The sequence below is a fragment of the Lepeophtheirus salmonis genome, chromosome Z (genome assembly GCF_016086655.4).
Source record: "Lepeophtheirus salmonis chromosome Z, UVic_Lsal_1.4, whole genome shotgun sequence".
Classification (NCBI taxonomy): domain Eukaryota; kingdom Metazoa; phylum Arthropoda; class Copepoda; order Siphonostomatoida; family Caligidae; genus Lepeophtheirus; species Lepeophtheirus salmonis.
In genome coordinates this window covers 20,977,435-20,999,481 of record NC_092584.1, presented here as the reverse complement: position 1 = coordinate 20,999,481, position 22,047 = coordinate 20,977,435, and the positions used below count along the sequence as shown (strand labels likewise).

General features: G+C 29.5%; 2 protein-coding genes across 8 annotated transcripts in view; both read right to left on the bottom strand.

The window, feature by feature from the left end:
- LOC121130510 (synaptogenesis protein syg-1) overlaps window positions 1-22,047 on the bottom strand; it is a 149,417-nt gene that overhangs the window by 37,255 nt on the left and 90,115 nt on the right. The window lies entirely within an intron of this gene.
- Window positions 10,956-20,303, bottom strand: LOC121130181 (uncharacterized). 3 transcript variants are annotated; one of them, XM_071893681.1, is made up of 3 exons: window positions 19,541-20,303; window positions 12,073-12,486; window positions 10,956-11,876 (listed from the first exon to the last, which is right to left on the bottom strand). In XM_071893681.1, the coding sequence occupies exon 1, from the start codon at window positions 20,053-20,055 to the stop codon at window positions 19,564-19,566; it is 492 nt and encodes a 163-aa protein (XP_071749782.1). In that variant the 5' UTR covers window positions 20,056-20,303; the 3' UTR covers window positions 10,956-11,876; window positions 12,073-12,486; window positions 19,541-19,563. The 3 variants fall into 3 exon arrangements, with proteins under 3 accessions (XP_071749782.1, XP_071749783.1, XP_071749781.1); XM_071893682.1 differs by having other exon boundaries at window positions 19,564-20,294; XM_071893680.1 differs by having other exon boundaries at window positions 19,573-20,292.

The following is a 22,047-nucleotide window of genomic DNA, read 5'->3' as shown; positions in this document are numbered from 1 at the left end:
TTTACTCAGACAGGATCCGAGTACAAAAGGAACGCAAAAGGTCAAAAATGAAGGACTTCTACCAAATACAAGGAAACTAAAGTAATGTGTATAATTGCTAGCAGAGTGACACACCAACATGTTAATTGAGTCACTAAATATGAAAATAATAACAATGATAACTAATGAGGTGTTACTTTTGGATATTCGACAGATATAAGTAAAACATTCTTTTGCAACATACGTCACAATTGCTCCTAATATGAGTTTCTTTTTCGTAGCGGTTTGTACTCATATTTTCTATGTCCAGCAAGAATCTTAGCTTTACCATAGATTTTGTTTTAATCTTTTGTTGAAATGTACTTTTGTGTACAAACTAACATAGAAATAAAATCATTTCATAGCAGTCCAACTTTTTCTACTAAGCTTTAGGTTGTCCCTTAATTAACAACCTATTCAATTGATCTATTTGCAAGTAAATACAAAAAGTCATTAATATTTTTTATTAATGAAAGTTTGTTTGTTTTTTTATGTTTTCTCAGAAAAAATACATACAAAGAAAGAAAAGGCAAGAGGGTGATGGTGAAAATACATACACAAAGGATAGTTTAAGTGAGAGAGAGAGAAAAAAAGCAGAATATATAAATGGTCTAAAATAAACAGAGCAAAATTGAGCTTCAGGTTATACACATAATTTTTGATATTAATATTTGCTATTATATATATATATATGTTCATCATCGTAAATGGGTATTTTTAATATATCAAGGTACAAAACCTATTTATATATATAATACAAACATACATTTATTAATAAAAAATAGGGCTCAGTCAATGCATCATTCTAAGTCAAAAGTAATGTGAAGAGTGCTTTTATTTTTTAAATTATATAAAAAATTTGTCAATGTATCTAGTCTATAATTGATCTTGAATACTGTTATGTAACTATGTCTAAGTATGTATGTAACACAAAATATTCTTTTGAATGCACCGGGTGTTCCCAAATATACGGTATGTAGCTCATAATTGATTAAAGTAATCGGAAAATTCTAAATTATTTTCCAAGAGGTGGCATGATGTTTAAACTAAATATTCCTATGGTTGAGCGTCCTTAAAAATTATTTATTGGTTTTTGGCTGGATACAAACCAATGGATGTCTTTTAAAGATTTGTAATCTTCCGGATCATCGTCTATTGGATCATAGGGAACTACAACGACACTGGATGTTAAGCCAAAGTACTAAACGAGAAAAACTAACCATATCAGTTTGCTGTAAAAGCTATGCACCAAATGTACAGAGCAAAGGGAAGGAGAAACCCAGATAATTCCTTCACTCAACAGCTACTACAGGGAAGGGATTTGGACCCAAGACGGGATTTTTACATGGACCACTGTCCAAATCTGCCTTTTGATACAATTATGGTCCAAGGGATTCTGGTATAAGGTGTTCTGCACACCATTAAGCCTGAACCTCCTGTACTATTCTGTATAAAAAAATCTGAAGCAAAATCCTGTACCAACCAAACCCCAAATTTGGAGTCTTTAAAACAGCTTTTCAGCTCCAGACAAGTAAAATGTCTGGCGACAGACTGAATTCTACATGCTAGACCTTCCACCGCTCTGTTGAGGCCTGCGTCAGTGAGCATGGGGGAACCTTTACACAGAAATAGATAAGGTTTATATCTTGTGAGTGTGGAGAGACCACTTTTGGCACGAACAATGAAAGAAACCCATCTCCACCGTTGGAAGACTCTTTTGAACTTTATTTTGTCACTTTTGACAACTTATGACAACACCCTCTTCTATACTTTTTGGGTCCATGTCGGGAGGAAGTCTGCAGTGTCCCTCATCCAAAAACCGAGCCCTCAAAGCCCCTATGAGCCAGTACTAGTACACCATAAGATAGGACTAATGTCCAGACCCACATCTATTTATAGATTATTGTTTTTAAATTATATTAAGTCAAATTAATATAAAGTTATCTTGTTAAAGTTTGAAATTCAAAGCGCTTAGGTTATAATGTACCAATCAGAATTCATTATTTGTAAATTCAAATTCAAAAGGATATTGTATTTTGGATACAAGAAAAATATTATATAAAAGGAATAGCTTGTTCAATTAATCTATATTGATTCCCCAAACTTCAAACTGTCACACAAGCTTTTGGAGAAAAAATATGATTTTTTGTTGGCTCATACCTCAATACATTGCATTGTATTGTAGATGAACCATCTATTACTACCTATGTTTTTTTCTCACATAGACTATAAATCTTTTAGAGACACTTCTTCAAAGAGAGTTAAGAAAAAAAAAATAGTAATAATGACGACAAGATATAAATTGTTTGTATTTCAGAGTAGAATTGACTACTACAAAAGAATTAAGTACACTTTGTAAATAATCAACGTTTTTACTCATGATATACTTTGGATCCAAATATTCTGAAGTCCTTATATCTAAACGTTGATTCTTTTTTGCTAATATAATACATAAATTATGCATAGATTGTATAAGTTTGCTTGCACGCCATACTTTTTCTTTCCATCTAGAAATTAGAATGTACTCACCACACCTTAATAACTCTGTATTGTTTGATCCGATGTGACCAATCATGAACATGATATACTTATTTAAAAAAAGAGCGGGATATACCAAATTGTTCTTTCTTCCAATTTAATATTGGGATGAGAGGTATCCCAACTTTTACGAGTTATTAGAAACAAGTAGCCCTTTGGAGAATCATAAAAGTAGATGGAAGGTCTCATCATGTAGATAAGTTTGTAAGTTTTTCTTTTATGAAGTATTCAGGGAAGAAGGGGACTCGAAGGGGGAAAGAGGCCGGAGGGGCTCATTATGTAAGGAACTTCAACTTTTTGTATTGTTTACTATGAATCATTACAGTATAACTACCTTGTACGGGATTTGTATTCTTAATCAACGATGATCTCACTTAATGAGTCAATTCTTAATATCCTAATACATAATATAAATTATTAATAGATATTTATTTCCTTCCAAATTAAAAGGTTGTGTTAATTAATTTTAAAATTTCCGCTATCCTCGTCACAATTTCTAGACAGAAACCAAAAGAATTACATTCAACACACACACTTATATAATGTTGTTTAAATTATTATCATGGCTGGGAATTATAATTTACAAATCAAGGGACATTTCTGAGTGATTCTTAAATTTTATTAACTATACGCACATTTGAATTGTTTCACGCTCACTTTATAGTAGTGCTCTAGTGTTGTCACAGCACCAGAGTTTTCAATTTTTAATAACAGATAGTGCAGCTAGCACTGGTTCAAATATCTATTCAAAATAATAGCGTCTTAAATGTGTCATTTCTGCTTAGACAAATGAAGTTTACTTAAACTATTTAAAGTATAGTTTTAAACTTAGAAATACCTCAAGTAACATGACACTTTGTTAGCAAATGTTTTGAAGCAGTTTTTTTTTCTATGCATACATTGCCAAAAATAATACACGTATTCAATTGACATTGAATACGTGTGTTATTTTTTTCGAAGAAAAAATCTCTCAGTGTTAGTTTTCTGTACGTAAATGAGTACTTCTTTTAAAATAAGCTCTTGATCTAAGTGAGGGTATTGTGGTAATAATCAATAGCCTTACACTTTGAAAGGATATAGGATAAATAATAAATACTAGTAGCTCTTACTAAGTAGCTATTTGATCCTTTGTGTCTTTAAACAAAAATGTGAGGAGTAATGACTATATTTTTAACTCAAAATAAATGCATACATCGAACAATATAAAACAGTTCAAACTGTAATTTTTTCTTTCTTTTTTTCCCAAACTACGGCCATTTCTTATAGTAAGTAAAGTAATCAAATTGAAGATGGAATTGAAATAAAGGATTGTCTTCAGAATTAAAATATATATTTGTTAATTCATAAATATTTTACATTTTACAAGAATGATAGTTATAAGAAAAATCATTTAATTCCTTCAGACATTGTTTAAATCTAATTTTCTCCTTCATTTCATAACTATTCTACAGGTAAAAAATTAATAACCGTAGACTAAGAACATAATATTAAATGTTCATGTATAGAATAAAATTATGTGGAAGTGATCATGGCTCGAGTCTTGAGCAATGATCAGGGATTCTTGTTACGACGACGGATCTGTTTTGACTAAATATATGAATAGTTTAAAAGCACTATATTTTTAGCTGAGGGTGTTCTAGTAGTTTTTGAGGAGTAACAGAAGTCTGTGACGGTTCTTAATTATTTGTTCCGGTTCAGTCCTGTCTTAAGACCGGTCTTTAGGACTGTCAGTACTAAAAGTGATTAAAGAAAGAAGAAATATAGTTGATTGATGTCGTCAAGAACCAAATTTTATAAGTATTTAGGAGTTAACTGGAGGGGACTTCTATCTTCAGTCTTAAATAAGTAGGAACACAACACTCTAGTGTTTACAGACATTGAGTATTTCCTATAGTACAAAGTAGAAGAAAATAGGTTTTAATTGGTCAAACAAGAAAGAGGAAAGATCGTTTATTTCATGCATAGAGTACCTATACCTTACTTCAAGTAACAAGTTATATAAGTCGAAATATTTTTGAATAACAATCAAGTAACCACTTGATTAAGTTAGGTTTATTACAAAACAAAAAAAAAATCCTTCTTTCTTATCTTCATCATCACGTCCTTTCTTATTTTTCTTCTTCTTCAGGAGAAGAAAAATAACTATGTGAGAGGAATACGATAACAAGGTTTGTATACCCATACAGAGTGATCCAAATAAATTTCGAAAATGTTTATAATAAAGGAAACTAATTGGGTTAAAACCAAATTTGTTATTATTTTTATGACAGCTGCATTTAATCGGCCATACGAAGCCAGAAGCTTTGGCAGACCCGGGCCACCTCGTGAGGATCCAGCTTTGCCTTTATACAGGTAAAGGACTTCTTCAGGGCCTTCATGGACGAATGCTAGGTCCGAACTGTTTGCAGGCCAAAAATCCAGGCTTCCAAAGTGATGGAATTTTGTAGTCAAACCATCTTGCACTTTTTGGGCCTTCGGGGCTAGTGGACTGTCTTGTTAAAAGGTTTAATGTCTTCCTTAGGCTACTCCATCAATCCAGGGAAATAAATTAAAAGTACAAAACGAGAGCCAGTACAAAGGGCAAAAGCTTGATATGCACGAAATTCCACAGGCCTGCCAAAGCCTCCGCCGCTGTATGGACTATCAGTACTATGAGTTTTAGGTTTAAGTTATAAGTATAAAAAGGAATATAAGGATATATCTAGAATGAATAATATTAAATTCTAGCCAGACACCTTTTGTTTTAAACTTGAGAAACTTTAATCAGGTTATGATGAAACTTCAACAATTGAAATGATATAGAAAGTAGTTACATCCTTTCAGCGGTTGAAGTTACCATAAAGACCGCTAAAGACCGGTCCTAGGGCTGACAATTATTATTTGTGACAAAACTGATCGCACGACAGTCTTTTTAATTTTTTTAAAAACTAATACTAACTTTGTTTTTCTTTTGGTTTTTGGTTTTGCATATTTGAACAAGAGTTTTGCTTTCACATCTACGCTTAATGAAAACGCTTATTTTCATTAAGATAAATATTATTCCGTAGTAGTATTTAATTAACTTGATACACTCACAAAAGAATACGTGAGCTGAAAGAGTCAAAAACCAAATAAAGCCTCTTAAAACTAAAGACGTCTGTATTGTAATCACTTTCATTTCCTTTTTCCTGAAAATGATTGTCTTTGTTATATTTTTTCATAAAAAATATATATTTTTTTTTGAGATATCAGCATAATGATAGAACTCAAAAAAAAAAAATGTTTGAAAGAAATAGATTATATAAACATAGTATAAGCTGTCCAATTTGATACATTTTTTATACATAATATATTCGTATATTTAGAGGCCTTTTCAACAGAACAATGTTTTGTTGGACAAAAGGGTGAAAATCGTATATTACAATACACAAAAGTAGGTGTTAATGAAAAAAAAAAAATATATACAAAACTTTATCTCAAGAAAAAAAGGATTCTTGAAAAGAATAAAGAAAATAATAAGCCTTCAAGAAAAAAATTTATTCATCTGCAACGATACACATTTAAGACAATATTATCTGTAGCTATTTGCCATCCTCAAATAAACAACTGATGTCCAACCAATTGCTCTCAGGCCGTATTGCGGCCCCAACTTGTTCTCACTTCAATATGTATTTTTTAGCAAAATTCTCACAATATAGCAAATAATAGTATGTAGCGTACAAACATTGAAAATATATGACGTCATTGTGTACTTTCTGAGACTCTAACAGGGTTGTCCTTTTGCCTTGTTATTTTTTGCCAAATGTTGAAATAAAGTGTCATATTTAATAGTTCTATTTTATGTAAGCATTTTTCATGGAATTTAAATTCATAGTTCCTGCGGCCTAGTGGCATTGCCGCCCATAATATATAAGGTAGGACAGCTGTGGATTAGAACTGTAATGACAAATGTTTGGAATTTGGTATCGCCGGATATTTTTATTTTGCATCTTATTCATCTAAACAGGAAAAAGTTTTGATTGAAAAATCTTAAAATATTGAAAAAATTAATATTTTTTTATGTTGTTCCTTTAAAATTATAGAGTTAAATCGAGATACAGGATTTTTATTAATTTAAGTATTATTTAGTAAAAATATATCTTTTAACATTATTTAGACAAAGTACTTTAATTTTCATCCCTTTTAGTACCGCGTATACGAGATTGGCAAGAGAATGAATCTCGGTTTCAAGGGCCATTTTATAGATATTTCATAAAGTTTAAATTGATTTTACTTACAAGCACGGGCCAGATACGAATTTATCTCGTATATCAAAGCGCTACTACATTACATTTATAATCCTGACGGATGTACACAAAATACTATCAATAGTTTTACTTAATATATATATCTGATAATTGTTTTAGTATCGTTAGTGATCTCTGTACTGAAACATTACATTTTGTAATAGCTTAATCAATGGACTAATTCAAAGATTGACGTAATACTGCGTCAAAGACTCTAATAAGAATAGAAAAGAAATACATTCGACACGTTGATATTGAATCTATATATTTTTTCCTAAATAAATGCTTTTTAGAGCATGAGGGTAAATAATTTATTTTTCAAAGGATCATCTATCATAAATGTGATTTCGCTTTTCTTTTTATTTCTCAATGGTCCTTGTTTGGTTTTTTCATATTTTTTTTTCTTAGAGTTCCTTTCATAAATAATTTTATTTACCTCTTGAAATAAATACATTAAAACCTTCAATAGGTACATATATCACAAAAAAGTTTGACATATATAGTATCTATTTTTTTTTTTTAAACCTCGATTGAAAGAGTGAAAATATCACGCAAATGAGGACATAAGTTGATGATGCTCCGATAAGTTTTAAGATCTCCTCCAAAACACATTCTTCCAATTGTCCGGGTTGATGATTTTCAGTTTTTTTTTTAAACATCCCTAAAGTTAGAGGGTTAAATCAAATTCAGCCCTACTTTTGGGATACAAAAGGTATTTCACCTATGAATGCGATTTTTTAATATCTATTTTCAAATTAATAATAAGAAACTCGCAAATGCTGTAATAATTAAAACCGTTTTATGCTTAGAACAAAAGTTATATAAAATTTTAAGTGTATAAAGTACGGTTTTTAGGTTATACATTAAGTCAAAAGTATCAAAAAATGTCAACTCTTTTAAATTTAGCTTGTGGACTATGGTGGGCAATTTTACAAGTCACCTGATCGTTCAATCTTCTATTATATTTTAATGAAAAAGATATATTTGTAAAGTTTCAGTCTTCAAAGGCCTTTTTTTGACCTCCATAGCCATTTGAAAATGACTTCTTTGTAACAAATTTCTCTATTTATAAAGGGTTTTAGAAGTTTCAATTTTCAAGTTATGTTGTTGATTAAAAATTCCTTTTTCTTAAGTGATACATTAAAATATAGTCCTTATTTTTCATTTTGAAGGAAAACAAATTGTAGCCCAACGAAGCACTTTGGATACACAAATGATCAGAACCACTGTACTTTCCTCATGTTAGCAATATCAACAAATATTCTATACAAATGCATATATACTACTATGCAACTATTTTATTCACATTTTTGAAAACAAGAACTACATTACAAAAAAGATAAAAAAGAAAAGTTTGATATTAACTTATTATTAATGTATTTAGGCTTCATATATATATATACATATATAAAGCTTAATAGTAGGAAAAGTTTATATAATGTGGATTAAGTTTTTTGTATTTTTCCCGATGTGCTCCTAAAATAATTTGTTGTACAATATTTTGATAATCATTTAAATTAGAGTGAGGCAGGTGGTTAAAAAATTTTATACGAACTAAATGGAGATATCTGTTTGTATTTATTTAAATATTGAGTTAACTAAAAAGTTCTTTCTAAGTTTTTTCTAAAAGTCTTTATTGAACTATATCTTACAATTAATACATTGCATCAAAAAAGGTCAAAGGTTAAGCGTATATTTCAAAAACGTTCACTTATAGTTGATTATTTCGTAAGGCCAGTTGTGTTTTACAGCTTTCTAAAATGGAAGTGCCAAAAAAGAAAATTTTATACATTCTTCAGTATCAATACGACTAAATCGAAAAGGATTAGCGGGTATCCCAAATGTTTTGTACCGTTTATGGATGTGATACAGTATCAAATGCAAAAGCAAAGAGCTGTTAACAAATTTTTCATTACTGTTAACATTAACCTAGAAAAAGCCGATAAACTAATGAAAATCGTCGATTTGGATCGGCATGTGAGCATTTATTCCATTGCCCAGCAAATGATGGTCTTGTTAATCTTGACCATGTCAACCTTTATTGTCAAAATACAGCCAAAAAAAGCTTATAAATTTTTACTTCACGAATGATATTTATATTTAACTTGAACACAAAGTCGATAAATTTTTGATAAAATGAGAAAAACTATCAAAATTACATTTTCACAATGGATTGAATGCACTTTGTGGACTAGCCTTGAAGTAATAGCACATTGTTCAAACACCAAATATAGTGCCCCCTTTTAGAGTATATATATATATATATACTTGAACCATTTTTGACAGATTCTAAAAATATTTGTTCTGTAATGATTCAACAATCATTTCGATAATAATGTTTTTAATTCCCCTACATACATATATTCTTTTAAAGGTGAATATTATTATTTTTTTTCTTAAAAAGATAACAAGTAAAAAAATTATGTCACACATTCAAAAACCCGAAAAAATATCTGTCTATAGTTTTTGTCACTTATTCCAAAATTTCATCGGCTTTAATAGTGTTAATAAATGTGGATTTCCATCAACGGGCGCTATAAGACCTTCATTTTATTAGATGGTGTTATTTACTTGTGATTATGTTTATGAAAACGACAAGTAACATTGAGGTTTTCTTAGAGTTTTATCTTTTGTATTATTAAAGTAAAGGTTGTCTTTTATCAAACGCCTAATAAATTCGGGCAATGCTGGTTTGTTAGGACGAAGATGGTGGATCAGCCTAACCCAATAGCTTATACAAAGTATGATAAAGCCATTATAATAATGAGATACGTATACTTTATCAAAGTTTGCTTTCACAAGAAGAAAGACATAATGATAATTATTATTAGTATTTAGAATATCATTATTAATAGAGGGAATTTGTTAAATGAGAAGAAAAGAGTAAAAAAAAATAGTATTAAAATTATTCATCATTTTTTGTTTGATGCAAAGGTTTGACTTTCCTTTTTTTTCTTTGCTTTCTATTTTTTGCTATCATATTTTGATTGACAAAATATATATGTATATTCTTTACTCTTGAGATTTCATATTTACATACATACATATACCCTATACAATAGGAAATAAAATTGATGTATGTACATCAGGTATTCTTTTTTCCTCAAAGAGAATGACAGACAAAAATGAAAAAAAAAGGCGAAAAAGTTGAAGAAGGGAAAAATGAAATGATAAGATAAATAATTAAATTTGATTTTTTTTTTAATTTGTTTCATTTATGAGTGTTTTGAAGAATATACATGAAATCATATATTAACGCTAATATTTTGAATGTACAGGAGGTACCCGAATAACATAGTTATTTAACAGCGCGGATAGCGCATAACGCTGTATTTGGAATTATTATGTATGGAAAGTGTGCAAGCTCATTTAGGGAAACAGAGGCACTTAATAAAACTTTTTTTTTTTTGTTAAAAGGCTTGTTTAAACTTGCGCTAGTTAAAAAAAAAGAATCAAATTCCCTTCCACACCTAACAAAAATCCTCTAATGCCTCCAAGACAATATGTAAGCCTATATTTGGCAGACTTTTGGCCTCCAAACTTGCTGGATCTAAATCCAATAGATTTAATTTTTTATATGGAACGCAATCAAACAAAAACTAACGGATCCCGCTGCTAAGCCAAATTATTAGTCAGATCAAGAAGGAAAATATGGATTTTCCAAGGGTAAGGGTGAATGCCCGTTCATGCTTTTAACCTCGTATAACGACTGTAATTGAGGCTTTAGGTAGTTTTTTTAAATAAAATAAATTAGAATCTATCAAGCTTTCCGAATCTGGTTTGATTTTATTAATGTAATAACTGGTTTGAGAGGAAATTGCGTTGGGAAAAATAACTATATTTACCTCATATCACGTTTTTTTAATATTATGATAATAAATTATAAAAAAATTATATATTGAGGTAAACAATATTTTTTATTGTTGTTGATGAGTTCCTTCATAGTATGGCATTATATTCAAACAATTGGAGAGTCCTATTAATATTTGATTTGATACTTAGACTTAAAACTTTTGGTTATTACTAATTATAGAAACTTGCAATTAAAAAGATTACTGAATAAGTATTGGATAAGTTCCTATTATTTTATTTTATTGCACAGTATTGAAATGACCAGATTAAAAAATAAGTAAATTCCAGACTCAGATTTTATTTAATTAGCATTTTCTTTAGCATACATTATTTTAAATATTTTATCATGACTAAAGTTTTTTTATTGTTCTGAACATACTTTAAAAAAAAAGATAAGATAGTCAAAAGTCGACATTGAATAATAATTTTACGGATTTTAGTAGTAAAAAAGAGTAGGTACAACACGGATTTCATATAACGTGGATTTTTCTTGGTCCCAAACCACGATAAAAGGGAACCCCCTGCATATTGCAATCATAGAATTCTAGAGATATGTAATAACCTGGCATGGAGCTTAGCTTAGCTAAGAATGTCCCGTAAAAATGTTTTTTCCGAACAATCACTTCTTTTATATCCACCTCATGCGGGAATAAAAATCCTGAGTGTTTCTTTCTAGTTCTCTAGAACGCCATTATTGCAATTTACATAATACTTTGATAAAAAGAAACCGGAATTATCTAATTTTCATCTCTATTCTCAATTTTTTTTTGTTCGTATACCTTTCGACTTCTTTTGTATCTTTTAGTCTTCTCTGCCATTTTTTACTATCGAAAAAGATGGAAGGAAAAATTAAATTTTGAGGTAAATTCTCTGAAGCCTTATGAAAGATTTTTCAAAATTAGGATATTGAAAAAAAAATATCTGTTAGAAAAACACAGGATCTTTCAAACAACTTTTATTAAATTTCCCTTTAATTGATTACTTTTTTCGATTTTTTTGAATAATAGAAAACCGCAGAGGCGGCCAAGAATCTTTTGTATCTGTCAAGAATAAACTAACAGACGGAGCGTGGAAGCAAAACTTAAAATTAATTAAAACATTTATTGTTTGGGAAATAGTGGAGTGTAAAAACGATTTCGAGACAAATAATTTTGATAAAACCTTAAATAGAAATGTGTAAGGGAGAACTTGTATTCAAGATCTCTCCCTTTTCCGTCAATGACAGCCTCCACAGAACCTATGAAGTTCAAGTAGCTGTGAATTATAAACGTGTGAGAAACTGTGTGCCACTCCTTGATTATGGCTGACTTAAGAGACTCCACACTAAGGGGAGAGGTTCAATTGGTCTTAGAATCCAAAACACTGCACACAATATAATCCAATGGATTTATATCGGGACTAATACTGGCCCAGAAGGTAGAGAGTAAGGAATAGGTTATATTCCAGGCACCAAACTCTTTTATGGTCTTGTTTGAAGGTGCTCCATCTTTAGTTCGAACATATCCCTTATTTGGGTAAGTCATTTTTAACCAACGCAAAAAGTGTACCACTATATTTTTATACATGGATTTTCATGTTGGACATGTGTACACCGATATAATAAAATAAAAAAATTGAGAAACAAATTGGGAACTAGAAAATAACAGTTTCTTTTTGATCAGAGTTATAAAAATTCAATCATAAAGACATTATATTTTATTGACTTTAATAGATGGAAAGGAACGAGGGGAAAAATAAAAATAACCTGTTGATCCAATGAAGATCCATTAGATGATTTTTTTTATAGCAGCTGCGAATGTAAATAGATACATACCTATAAAAAACAGACAAAAAAGTATTAATAGATTGATCACAAATAATAAATTATATTTTATTAAAAATAAAAAAAGTTATGTTCCATATTTAAATATGTGTTTGTAGCAAAGTTTTTGAATCAAGTTTTTTGCCTTAATTAAATTTTTAGTCTCTTGATGAATCCTTCCATTTCTAATAAATATGATTTTAAGCTTCTAAATTACATATTATCCTTCCAAATCGTTAATTAAATATGAGGTTAGTAAGGAAAAAGTGTCTTAGGACTTCTTAAGTAAGAAAAATTCAATTTCAAATTTCTTAAATATATCATCATATATTAATGATCTATGGGAATAATTATTTACGGCTTTGTCTTTAATTCATTTAAAACTAAAAGGATGTAAGGAAATAATGAATCACATTTTGTGGGAGTGTCAATGTTTATCTAAACTTATGAAGACGTTATTATTAATGCTTTTTAAGTATTTCAATCAACAATGAGGCAAAAAGACTACTTCAAATATTGACAAAATGATGCTATTATTAAAAAAAATTGAATTTTACATATTGTTAATACTTAAGACAATGTTCTTACATTCTTAAAATTCAACAACAATTATTGCTAATATTTATTACTAAATATTCCTGATATACTTTTGTGATCTTCACTTGTCTTAACTAATTGATTTTATTGTACTATCTTGTGTTGCATTAATAATTAATTTTAAATGTTGGAATGAATGGCAATTAAGGCCAATACAAAAAAAAAAAACCTGAGGTCATTTGAAATAAAAATTAATTTTATTGAAAGTCTAGTTTTGTAGTATTTTATTACTGACTTGTGATCAAAAAATAAAGTAACATAAGAACATGTTATAAATCCTAAATTATTTTTTTGTTGACTTGTTTATTTAATTAGTTTTGCCGTGTATTTATACAAAAAACTAATTAAGAAAAATAAATATAAATAATTACATCTGCTACTATAAGCTTTGCAAAAATTGTATATGACTCCGTACTGAGATAAACATTGCAAATTAGTTTTCATAAAAGCAAATATTAATAAATTGAATGTGGAATTGTAATCAAAGTATAACTTTCTTAATAACTAGGTAGATAAATATTACTTTAAGCAATAAACCATATTGACAGTTTTTTTGGTCTCTCGGCCATTGGCCATTATATATGAGGAAAAAAAGTAACAGTTTTGGGGTGAAAATTAATATTATTAGAGACCATCTTCAATCATTTAAGAAAGTTTAGCCTGGTATTACATTTTATTAGCAATAATATTTAACTAATCAGAATATATTATGTGGTAATATTTTAAGTATTTCCATGTCAAACCTAAAATAGAGATGGCCGGAAAATATTTGTGATGTCATACTTTTTTTGTAGGTCTTATCTCATTTTTACAAAATCAAATCTATGATATTATGTGGGAATATATTTGATTACGTGTGTGTGGGAATCACAGTCAAACTAATTAATGGATTCTACTGAAATTTATCATGTAGGTTCTTCAAATTTAAGAAATGGTTTTGCTAACAGTTTTTTGGCTTTTAAAACCATGGTAGACTTTAAACAGCATTTTTCGAAAAAAAAAGAAAGGAAAATATGACAGGATTTTTGAAGATAGAATGAAAATTGAGTAAACAACAGTTTTCATGGAATCTTTTTTATTCTCTAAATCTTATCATGCAAAGATACAAACCAAATTACAGGGAAAATTATTCTTTGTATTATATGAAACAGACAGTTTCAAAATTAATTTTAATTTTTTAATGTACTGGGCAGCACTGAATTAACCTACTGTATGAACAATTAATTGTGCAAAAACAAGATACTTTGAAGAATATCTCAGACTTATTGGATTATGTTACAAAAAAATGTTGACTTTCGTTCCCCGTTACTAAAAAATTAATTAAGGATCAATATTTTATTTTGATTAAGATATAAATTATAAAAAACAGTGTATATTAATAAACTAGTAAAAAAAGGTTACCCGGCGTTGCTCGGGACAGGGAGTGAGCGGAAAAAAAATCACATTGAAAACGGTCAATATACTTCCTTCTTAATACTAAAATCCCATCGGTGAGGGCCTTTTTAATATATAAATATGTATATTATAAAACGTATTTATTCGTATATTTGTTAATTAAGACGCCTGTAAAATGTTAACTCATTGCCCTATCTAGTCTCCTTGAGCTCAAAAAACATATGTGCTTTAGGTTTGAAATAAGCCCCCTATATGAACTGGTATAAGCCTGATCAGGTTTAAAAGAGGCATCAATGCAAAGTTTCAACCTCTTATGCCCAACGGAGTGGGCACCCATAAAGGACATAAAACCAACTTTATTTTATATGTATACAGATAACATATATCTTTGTTCAATATTTGATTTGAGCAAAAATGTTTTTAGTTTTCAAAAATGTTTTTGATTGTGTCTTATTATGTATTTTATCCAACGGTGAATACGGAAAAAGAGACTGATCAGGTATGAAAGATGCCTTATTCTGTATAGTAAAGGGCATATTTTGTTAATAATATGTTAATTTATGAATAATCTACTGTATACAAACTGTTCTTTTCATTTAGGATTTTTCTAATATATAATATATACAGGTGTATCATATAGCAATTAAAAAGTATCATATTTGTTAAATGAGGATTAAAATATCATACACAGAAAATAAAAAGGCCAATTAAAGTGTTATAGTATTGTAATATCCATTTTAACTTATATTCGTTGAAAAGCTTCTAAAATATTTTACAATTTTTGAGCACCTTTATTTAAAATTATATTTTTTTAAAGTGAAGGGTTGATATATCTAGGTTTCATATTTTTAAACTATTATTAGAGTAGTAAATAACTTAAAAACGTAATATGCTTTAAAAAAATGAGGGTTCAAATAAAATAAAGTTTTATAACACCTCATTCTATTCAAATGATATTTTTTTAAATAAAAAGTAGTTGTATATTACTCAAATTTTGTATACATATTCCCAAACCACTCAAATATAAAATGAAAAGATAAAAATAAAAATGTCTTAAAAAGTACATCATAAAAATACAAAGTATTCATACGAATTTTATATTTTTTTTTAATTAAATCCCATGATATCAATTATATATGTACTCTACAGCCAAAAATAATTAAATAACATTAAAGGCGTCTACAGGATTGTATATATTTTTGTGCCTTGGTTTTGAGAATGTAATATCTTTGGAACAAATACAATACTTCATAAGCTAATCATAAAAAATTTAATTTGATGTAAAAAAATTTCTAATATGTATAACTTTGTACAAAAATCCAACGCTTTTTACACAAAAAAAAATTAATTATGAAAAAAAAATCATTCAAAAATCTATAAATGCTTCAGAATGCATAAAGTTTTTTTGAAAAAATATCAAAAATCTTCAGCTATTCATAAAATTTAAATTCTTTTTTCCTAAAAAACATAGTTTTTGACAAAAAATAATGCGTACTAAATTTAATACACTGGCAAAATCAATTATGGAATTTTAAAAAGTGTTTTTTATTGTTTGATGTACATAGGTATGTCACTAATATGTGAGTCTGAAAAAAAAAATTATTAGCAAAAGAGATAATAAATCAAAATATTAAATTTCCATGATCAATACACTTTTAAAATTTCTTAAACATATTTATTTATACATATTTTGATAACCGAATGAAAATATATTAATATGAGATATAGAAGGAGCCATATTTTCTTTTATGCAAGTTTTCTTCTTGAAATATATGGAAACATTACCTAGATTATTAAGAAGAAAAACGGGGGAAGGATTCTCAAGGGTCTTTTAAAAAAAGCAAAGTTGGTAGTATCCTATTTTTTATTAATAATGTAATATAATATAATAAACAGTCTTATAAATAATAATAATTTATGACAATTGTAAACCATTCTTTGAAGAATCTTGAAGAAGCAAAAGGAATATAGAACTTTAGAAGCAACAATTATTTATTTTATATGTGCAAAGTTGAATTAAAGTATACCCACAAAATAGTTTTCTCTTAAAATAAATGGAAAATTTATCTTCTTCTATAAATAAGTAAGATTTAATTAAAGAATATTCATAAAAATGGGTTATCTCACATTAAAATTATGGTTAATCCCTTTTATATATATATTTAAAAGTAATATAGGACTCGGGGCCGTCAAAAAATTCGATATGAGCAGGTATTCCGATACGATATCAATTCATTGCCGTGTTTAGATGACTAATAGAAAATATCGATAAAGAAGTTGATTGGTTTTCTTTACACCGATTATATGAAAAGAGAGATGAGTACAGGGTTTGGGCAGGGAAACGTGGACCATAGGGCCCCCTGGCCTCTATGAACTCTGTCAGAAGGGGTTGGGGAATCCTTGTGTTATAATCCCAAGGTGGAATTCAAGGTCCTCCTGATGGTTCTAGCAGCCAAGGCAAAGTAATTGCGTTTGCGATTCTTCGATTTGGTAGTGTCCTCATTCATTTTCTTCTCCAAGATGGACAAGAACTCTGGATACTTTTTTAAACTTCCTGCTTTTCTTGAGAGGTCTTGTCCATTAGTTCCTGTTGTAGGCATCCCTTGAGGAGCGGCTTCATGGCCCGTACAAATAAATCAGATTTTGATTGAATACATAGGACCTTAGTTGATATTTTTATACATCAAGTATTCCCTATTGCTCATTTACATGTTATGGCAATGAGGTTTTGAAACAGAAAAAAATGTAACTTCCATTTGCCAATTTTTTTTTTTTTTTTATACTGATAAGAAAAAATTTCAAAATAACCTTATAAATTAAAGTAACGACATATTAAGGCATAAATAATGAAGTAAATTCATTCTAAATCTAAAATATATTAAAGTGTTTTAAACAGATAGTAGTTTCACATATTCCTTGTTGCAATGTTTTAGTCGAACTTTTTTTTTTAAATATTGTGGATTAATTTGTTTGTTGTATGTACTAATATATTAAGAAATATATATTAAAAGTTTAATATTTATGTTTCTAGTACAAAAGCTAAACAAGCGCCCTTTAAATTTACGTGGGGCTAAAAAAACGTCACAAACAGATTAATTTCCACCCTGGTAAATTCAGTATGGACAATTGGATGTATTTATAGATTTTCTTAATACTTTTTTCAGGTTGTACGCAATGATCAGAGTATAGAGTAACAAAGACGGTCTATTTTATTGATGACCAATCTGGTCTTATCTGATATTTTCAAACTTTTATACAATTTATTTGGACAGTAAATTATGAAATAAAGAGTTCTGAAAATTAACTTAATTTTAAATTGATTTTTTAAAGTTAAAAATGTTTATGTAAGATAAAATAAATAGTTAATCTTTCTAAAATGGCTGGATTTTTGAGTAGCTTAATTTTTTTTTTTAACTTTGTTGTTTCTTTAATTAATAACTTCAAAAATTATTAGTAATGGTTAACAAAATTACCACAAACTGTCTATAATAACCGATATATATCAGCTATATTGTAATACGGGACCTAAACTACTATTTCACAAAAAAAAAATACTTATAGTGTGTGCTATATATCTGTACCCTTCTAATTATTTGTTTTGCTTTTTTTTTTTGCTATTCAATGTTAATTTGAACAGAAAAAGTAGATTGCCTAAAGAAATATTTTTTGTAATATTAATAATGCTAAATACCATAGTATTAAACTAAATACTTTTTTTTTTGTACACGTGGATTTATCTACAATGAAATAATGGGGCTTTATCAAGAAGCTCTCTGTATATATTTTTAACCTTGTTCTTCTCAAAAAACAACATATAATAATTTTTATGTAAGTTTTATTTAATCCTAGTTAGGTAATATGTTTATACACAACATGTTTTAGAAATAACAATAATTTGTTGTTGAATATCATTTAATGTGCATCTAGCTTTCTTTGGAAGATGATGAGGGTTTATTTTTTCTCTATTTTTCCTTGACAAAATAACTGAAAATCCATCATTCCCAAACACACAAATTTTTTAATTTATCCCATGGAAAAACCTTTGCAAAATTAAGCCTTTACATTTTTGAGGGTATCACCTCAAATTAAATAAATCTTCACCAATTTTATAGATGTAAAACATAGTTTAATTAAGCCTCAATTTGAAAAAATAATGACAAAATATTAGCGTGCTTTAAATATACTTAGAGTATTATTAAATTAATTCAAATGGTGGAAAGTTGTCAAGCCCCACTTTTTAGTCTTTAAAAAAATAGGTAAATTCGATCCTTCGTTATGAATTAATACTATTATTAGTTACACTAATGAAGTATGAGTAAACATTATAGTATAACAGTTACTCCCCCTGACTAGAGAATTTTATTTGTATGAAATATATATTTTACATTATATATATTTCCTTCTCCAGGAATGACTGAGTATCTAATCTATGCACAAGAGAATAATTTTTTCCGAGAGCGTTTTCCCATTATTCGAGTAATATTTATATTTCAGTATTAGTCCAAGTCTGTACTGGACCGAAGAAATTATGGCCAACACAACACTAAACAATGGTATTAGTGTCTTGTAGAGGGATTTACAAAAGTAGCAATGTTTTTCAAGTCCCAGAAGGTGATGGAACTGGTTTTAAATTGCATATCAAGGACCAATATAACATGAAAAAATAAACAAAAATTTTAATTTTTCCAAATATCAAGGTAGTCCGGTGTTTTTTCAACCTGGGTATGAGGACTGGTTTGTAGTATTGTGTCGGTCTTTATTTATTCGGTCCAGTCTTAGGACTGATCGTTGAACTGTCAGTCCTTGGGACCGTTCCTTAACTCTCGTTCCTAAGAACTTTTCATACAAATGTCTATGGTTTATTAAACGAAATAAGATATATGAGCTATCATCTTGGATCATAACACATACATTGCAAAAAATATTCATGATCGATTCATTAAGAACCGACAAGTGGTACTCTACTACACGGGATTCGAACGTACTGGACCACGGGTCTATCTAAGGACCGACACAACACTATTTCTTTAGAAGGGGCTTTTATGCAATACAAACAACAACGCAAAAAAAAAACCTTAAACTTTGAGAATAATTGACTTAAACTACAGCCGCATCCTCTTCGTCCCTCGAATCTTCATCCGATTCCTCACTATATACCTCTTCTTCTTCGACATCACAATTTGAGAGCTTTCTTAACTGTCTATGGTATGGCGAAGGAGCAGGAGATCCACTTTGAGTACTCCTTTGTGCTTCCACAGAGAGATGCTGTATTGATGACTTATAGTCACTTGTATGATGATCACTTGTTGTATTATTAAAATCACTAGATCTAATTTCATTGTCCCTCACTTTTTGACGCTCAGTACTCCCCTGGCCCCCTCCCCCTCCTTCCAAGTCATTTGAAAAGACGGAGGAAGTGGCTAATGCAAGGATCAAATTACCAGTTTGAACAGTGGCGTCACGGTTATCCTCTCCAAGACGAACACGATATTTCTTACACTCTCGTACTGCTATGTAAATACCGCAGATAATTACACCTCCCAAAATGCTTAGAATACATAGAGTGAACACCAGAGCAGCATTCGTCATAGTTCTTTTGTCTTAGGGGGGGGCAGTGGTGGATGAGAGGTCTCTTAGGCAGTTCCCTCATCACAGATCCCCGTCCTCGTTTTTGCTTCTATGTGATGAGGCATCAAATAATCAAAACTACAAGAGACCATCAACCCTAATTTGTGTGTAACTCTATGCAAGTGGGAGTGTCGTGGATGGTTGAGAGGGAAATAAGTTGGGTGAACCACTCATTCCAAATGATCTATTACAACTACCAATTCACTATTATCATACACTTTTTTTTACTTTAATAAAATATATCATACACAGCTATATGCGGAGGAGAGAGAGAGAGAGAGAGGATATAAGAGAATTAAATAATGAGAGAAATATACAAACGAAGCTGTAGAGTTCTAGTTGTTGCTTCTCTTTTTAGATTTAACTAGCAAAGCTCTGAGGAAGAAGGAAAGGATGCGAAGATATCCTTGTAGATACGTTGGGATCACCAGGGACTCAATACAGCTTAATTGTGTTTGGATAATAGAATTGATACGTATTGAAGGTGGTCCCTAAACAATTTCTACATTTTTTTTTTACACCACAGTATGTTGGAGAAAGTGTAATACGTATTTTTTGATGAATTTAAATACTTTTTTAAAAGTATTTCAGGATGCGTGGGCAAAATCTGCCGCATTTTAAAGACGACATTACTCCGTCATCTGATGTTTGATCCGTCTGTTTTTGGTTTCAAAATTTTCCCCGGATCATAGGCTTCAGTTATTGTTCACCACTTGTAGCAATAGCATCGTTTTAAGTACTATTTTCTTACACGTCATCAAAGATATGTGCGGCCTAGCGTTGTCTTGATAATGTCTTATTGTCTTCTATTTACCAGCGCTGATAATTTCTGTTCGATCAGTGCTTCAAACGGTTCACAAAAGAGGGAATTTAGCAGCCAAAAAACGCGCGAACCATTGTTGTGCAATACGAACCGAAAGAGTATCTCCCCCCCTCCCTCCCTGAATACATCGTATATTTTCTTGGTACTTTCGAGGTGTTTATCCCTTTCAAGTTGTAAAAACCTCAAATATGGTGATTTTTTCCCCTGTGAGACCCCCCATACTCGATGCGCAATAATTCAAGACTGAAGTAATCAAGTACAGTACTATCCGAAAAACGTTTGTGTTATATACTGACACCTTTATAAGATTACATCGTAAGATCTAGTGTGACCAATAACGAACATGATAAAATTTGTTCAAAAAAGTGTGGGAAATACGAAATTACTTTTTTCACTAACCAATATTATATAGGCATAGACGACCTACAAATCAAATATTTTATTCTGTAAAAGCTCAAAATGTATTCATCTAAAGTCATTTTTTTATTATAATTTGAAGCATCTTTCTTTTACTTCCCTGGCCTGTATTTTTTAATACAGCTAAAATGTCAGTAACAATACAAATTACAGATAACTTTAAGAGAGTAATAAAAAAATTGTTCATAATGTTGAAGTATTCAGTAATTGGGTATGCACTTATTAATAGAAGATTACATGAAACGAATTAAAAATTTAAACTTCCCTCAGAGTAGTGCTTCTTTGAAGAAAAATAGAAAAATATATCCTGTTTACATAGCACACAGCCATTTAAGTAAATATTGACCTTTTTTGAAACAGTTTTATTCTATTTCGTGATAATTGGTTATTTAAAAAAAAAAAATTTATTAATATTTGCAGAATTTTTTTTTACATATGTTTATCTTAGGTATACAGGCAAGGCAGCAAAACATGGACTTTTAACTAATCTATATTGTCCCATTTCAATGAAAAGGTTTTGTGACTCTTTCATTGAATATTCTGATTCTACCATTCTTTTTACATAAACAAACTTAACTAATCAGTTAGTCATTTCATCATCATGAGTGAGTCAGAATAAAAAAACAGCGGATCTCAGACCTCCAAGCCCAACTTGGGATTAGTTCCTTTCACAAGGATCCCACGCCATCTTCTGACAATGGGTAGGAACTCCA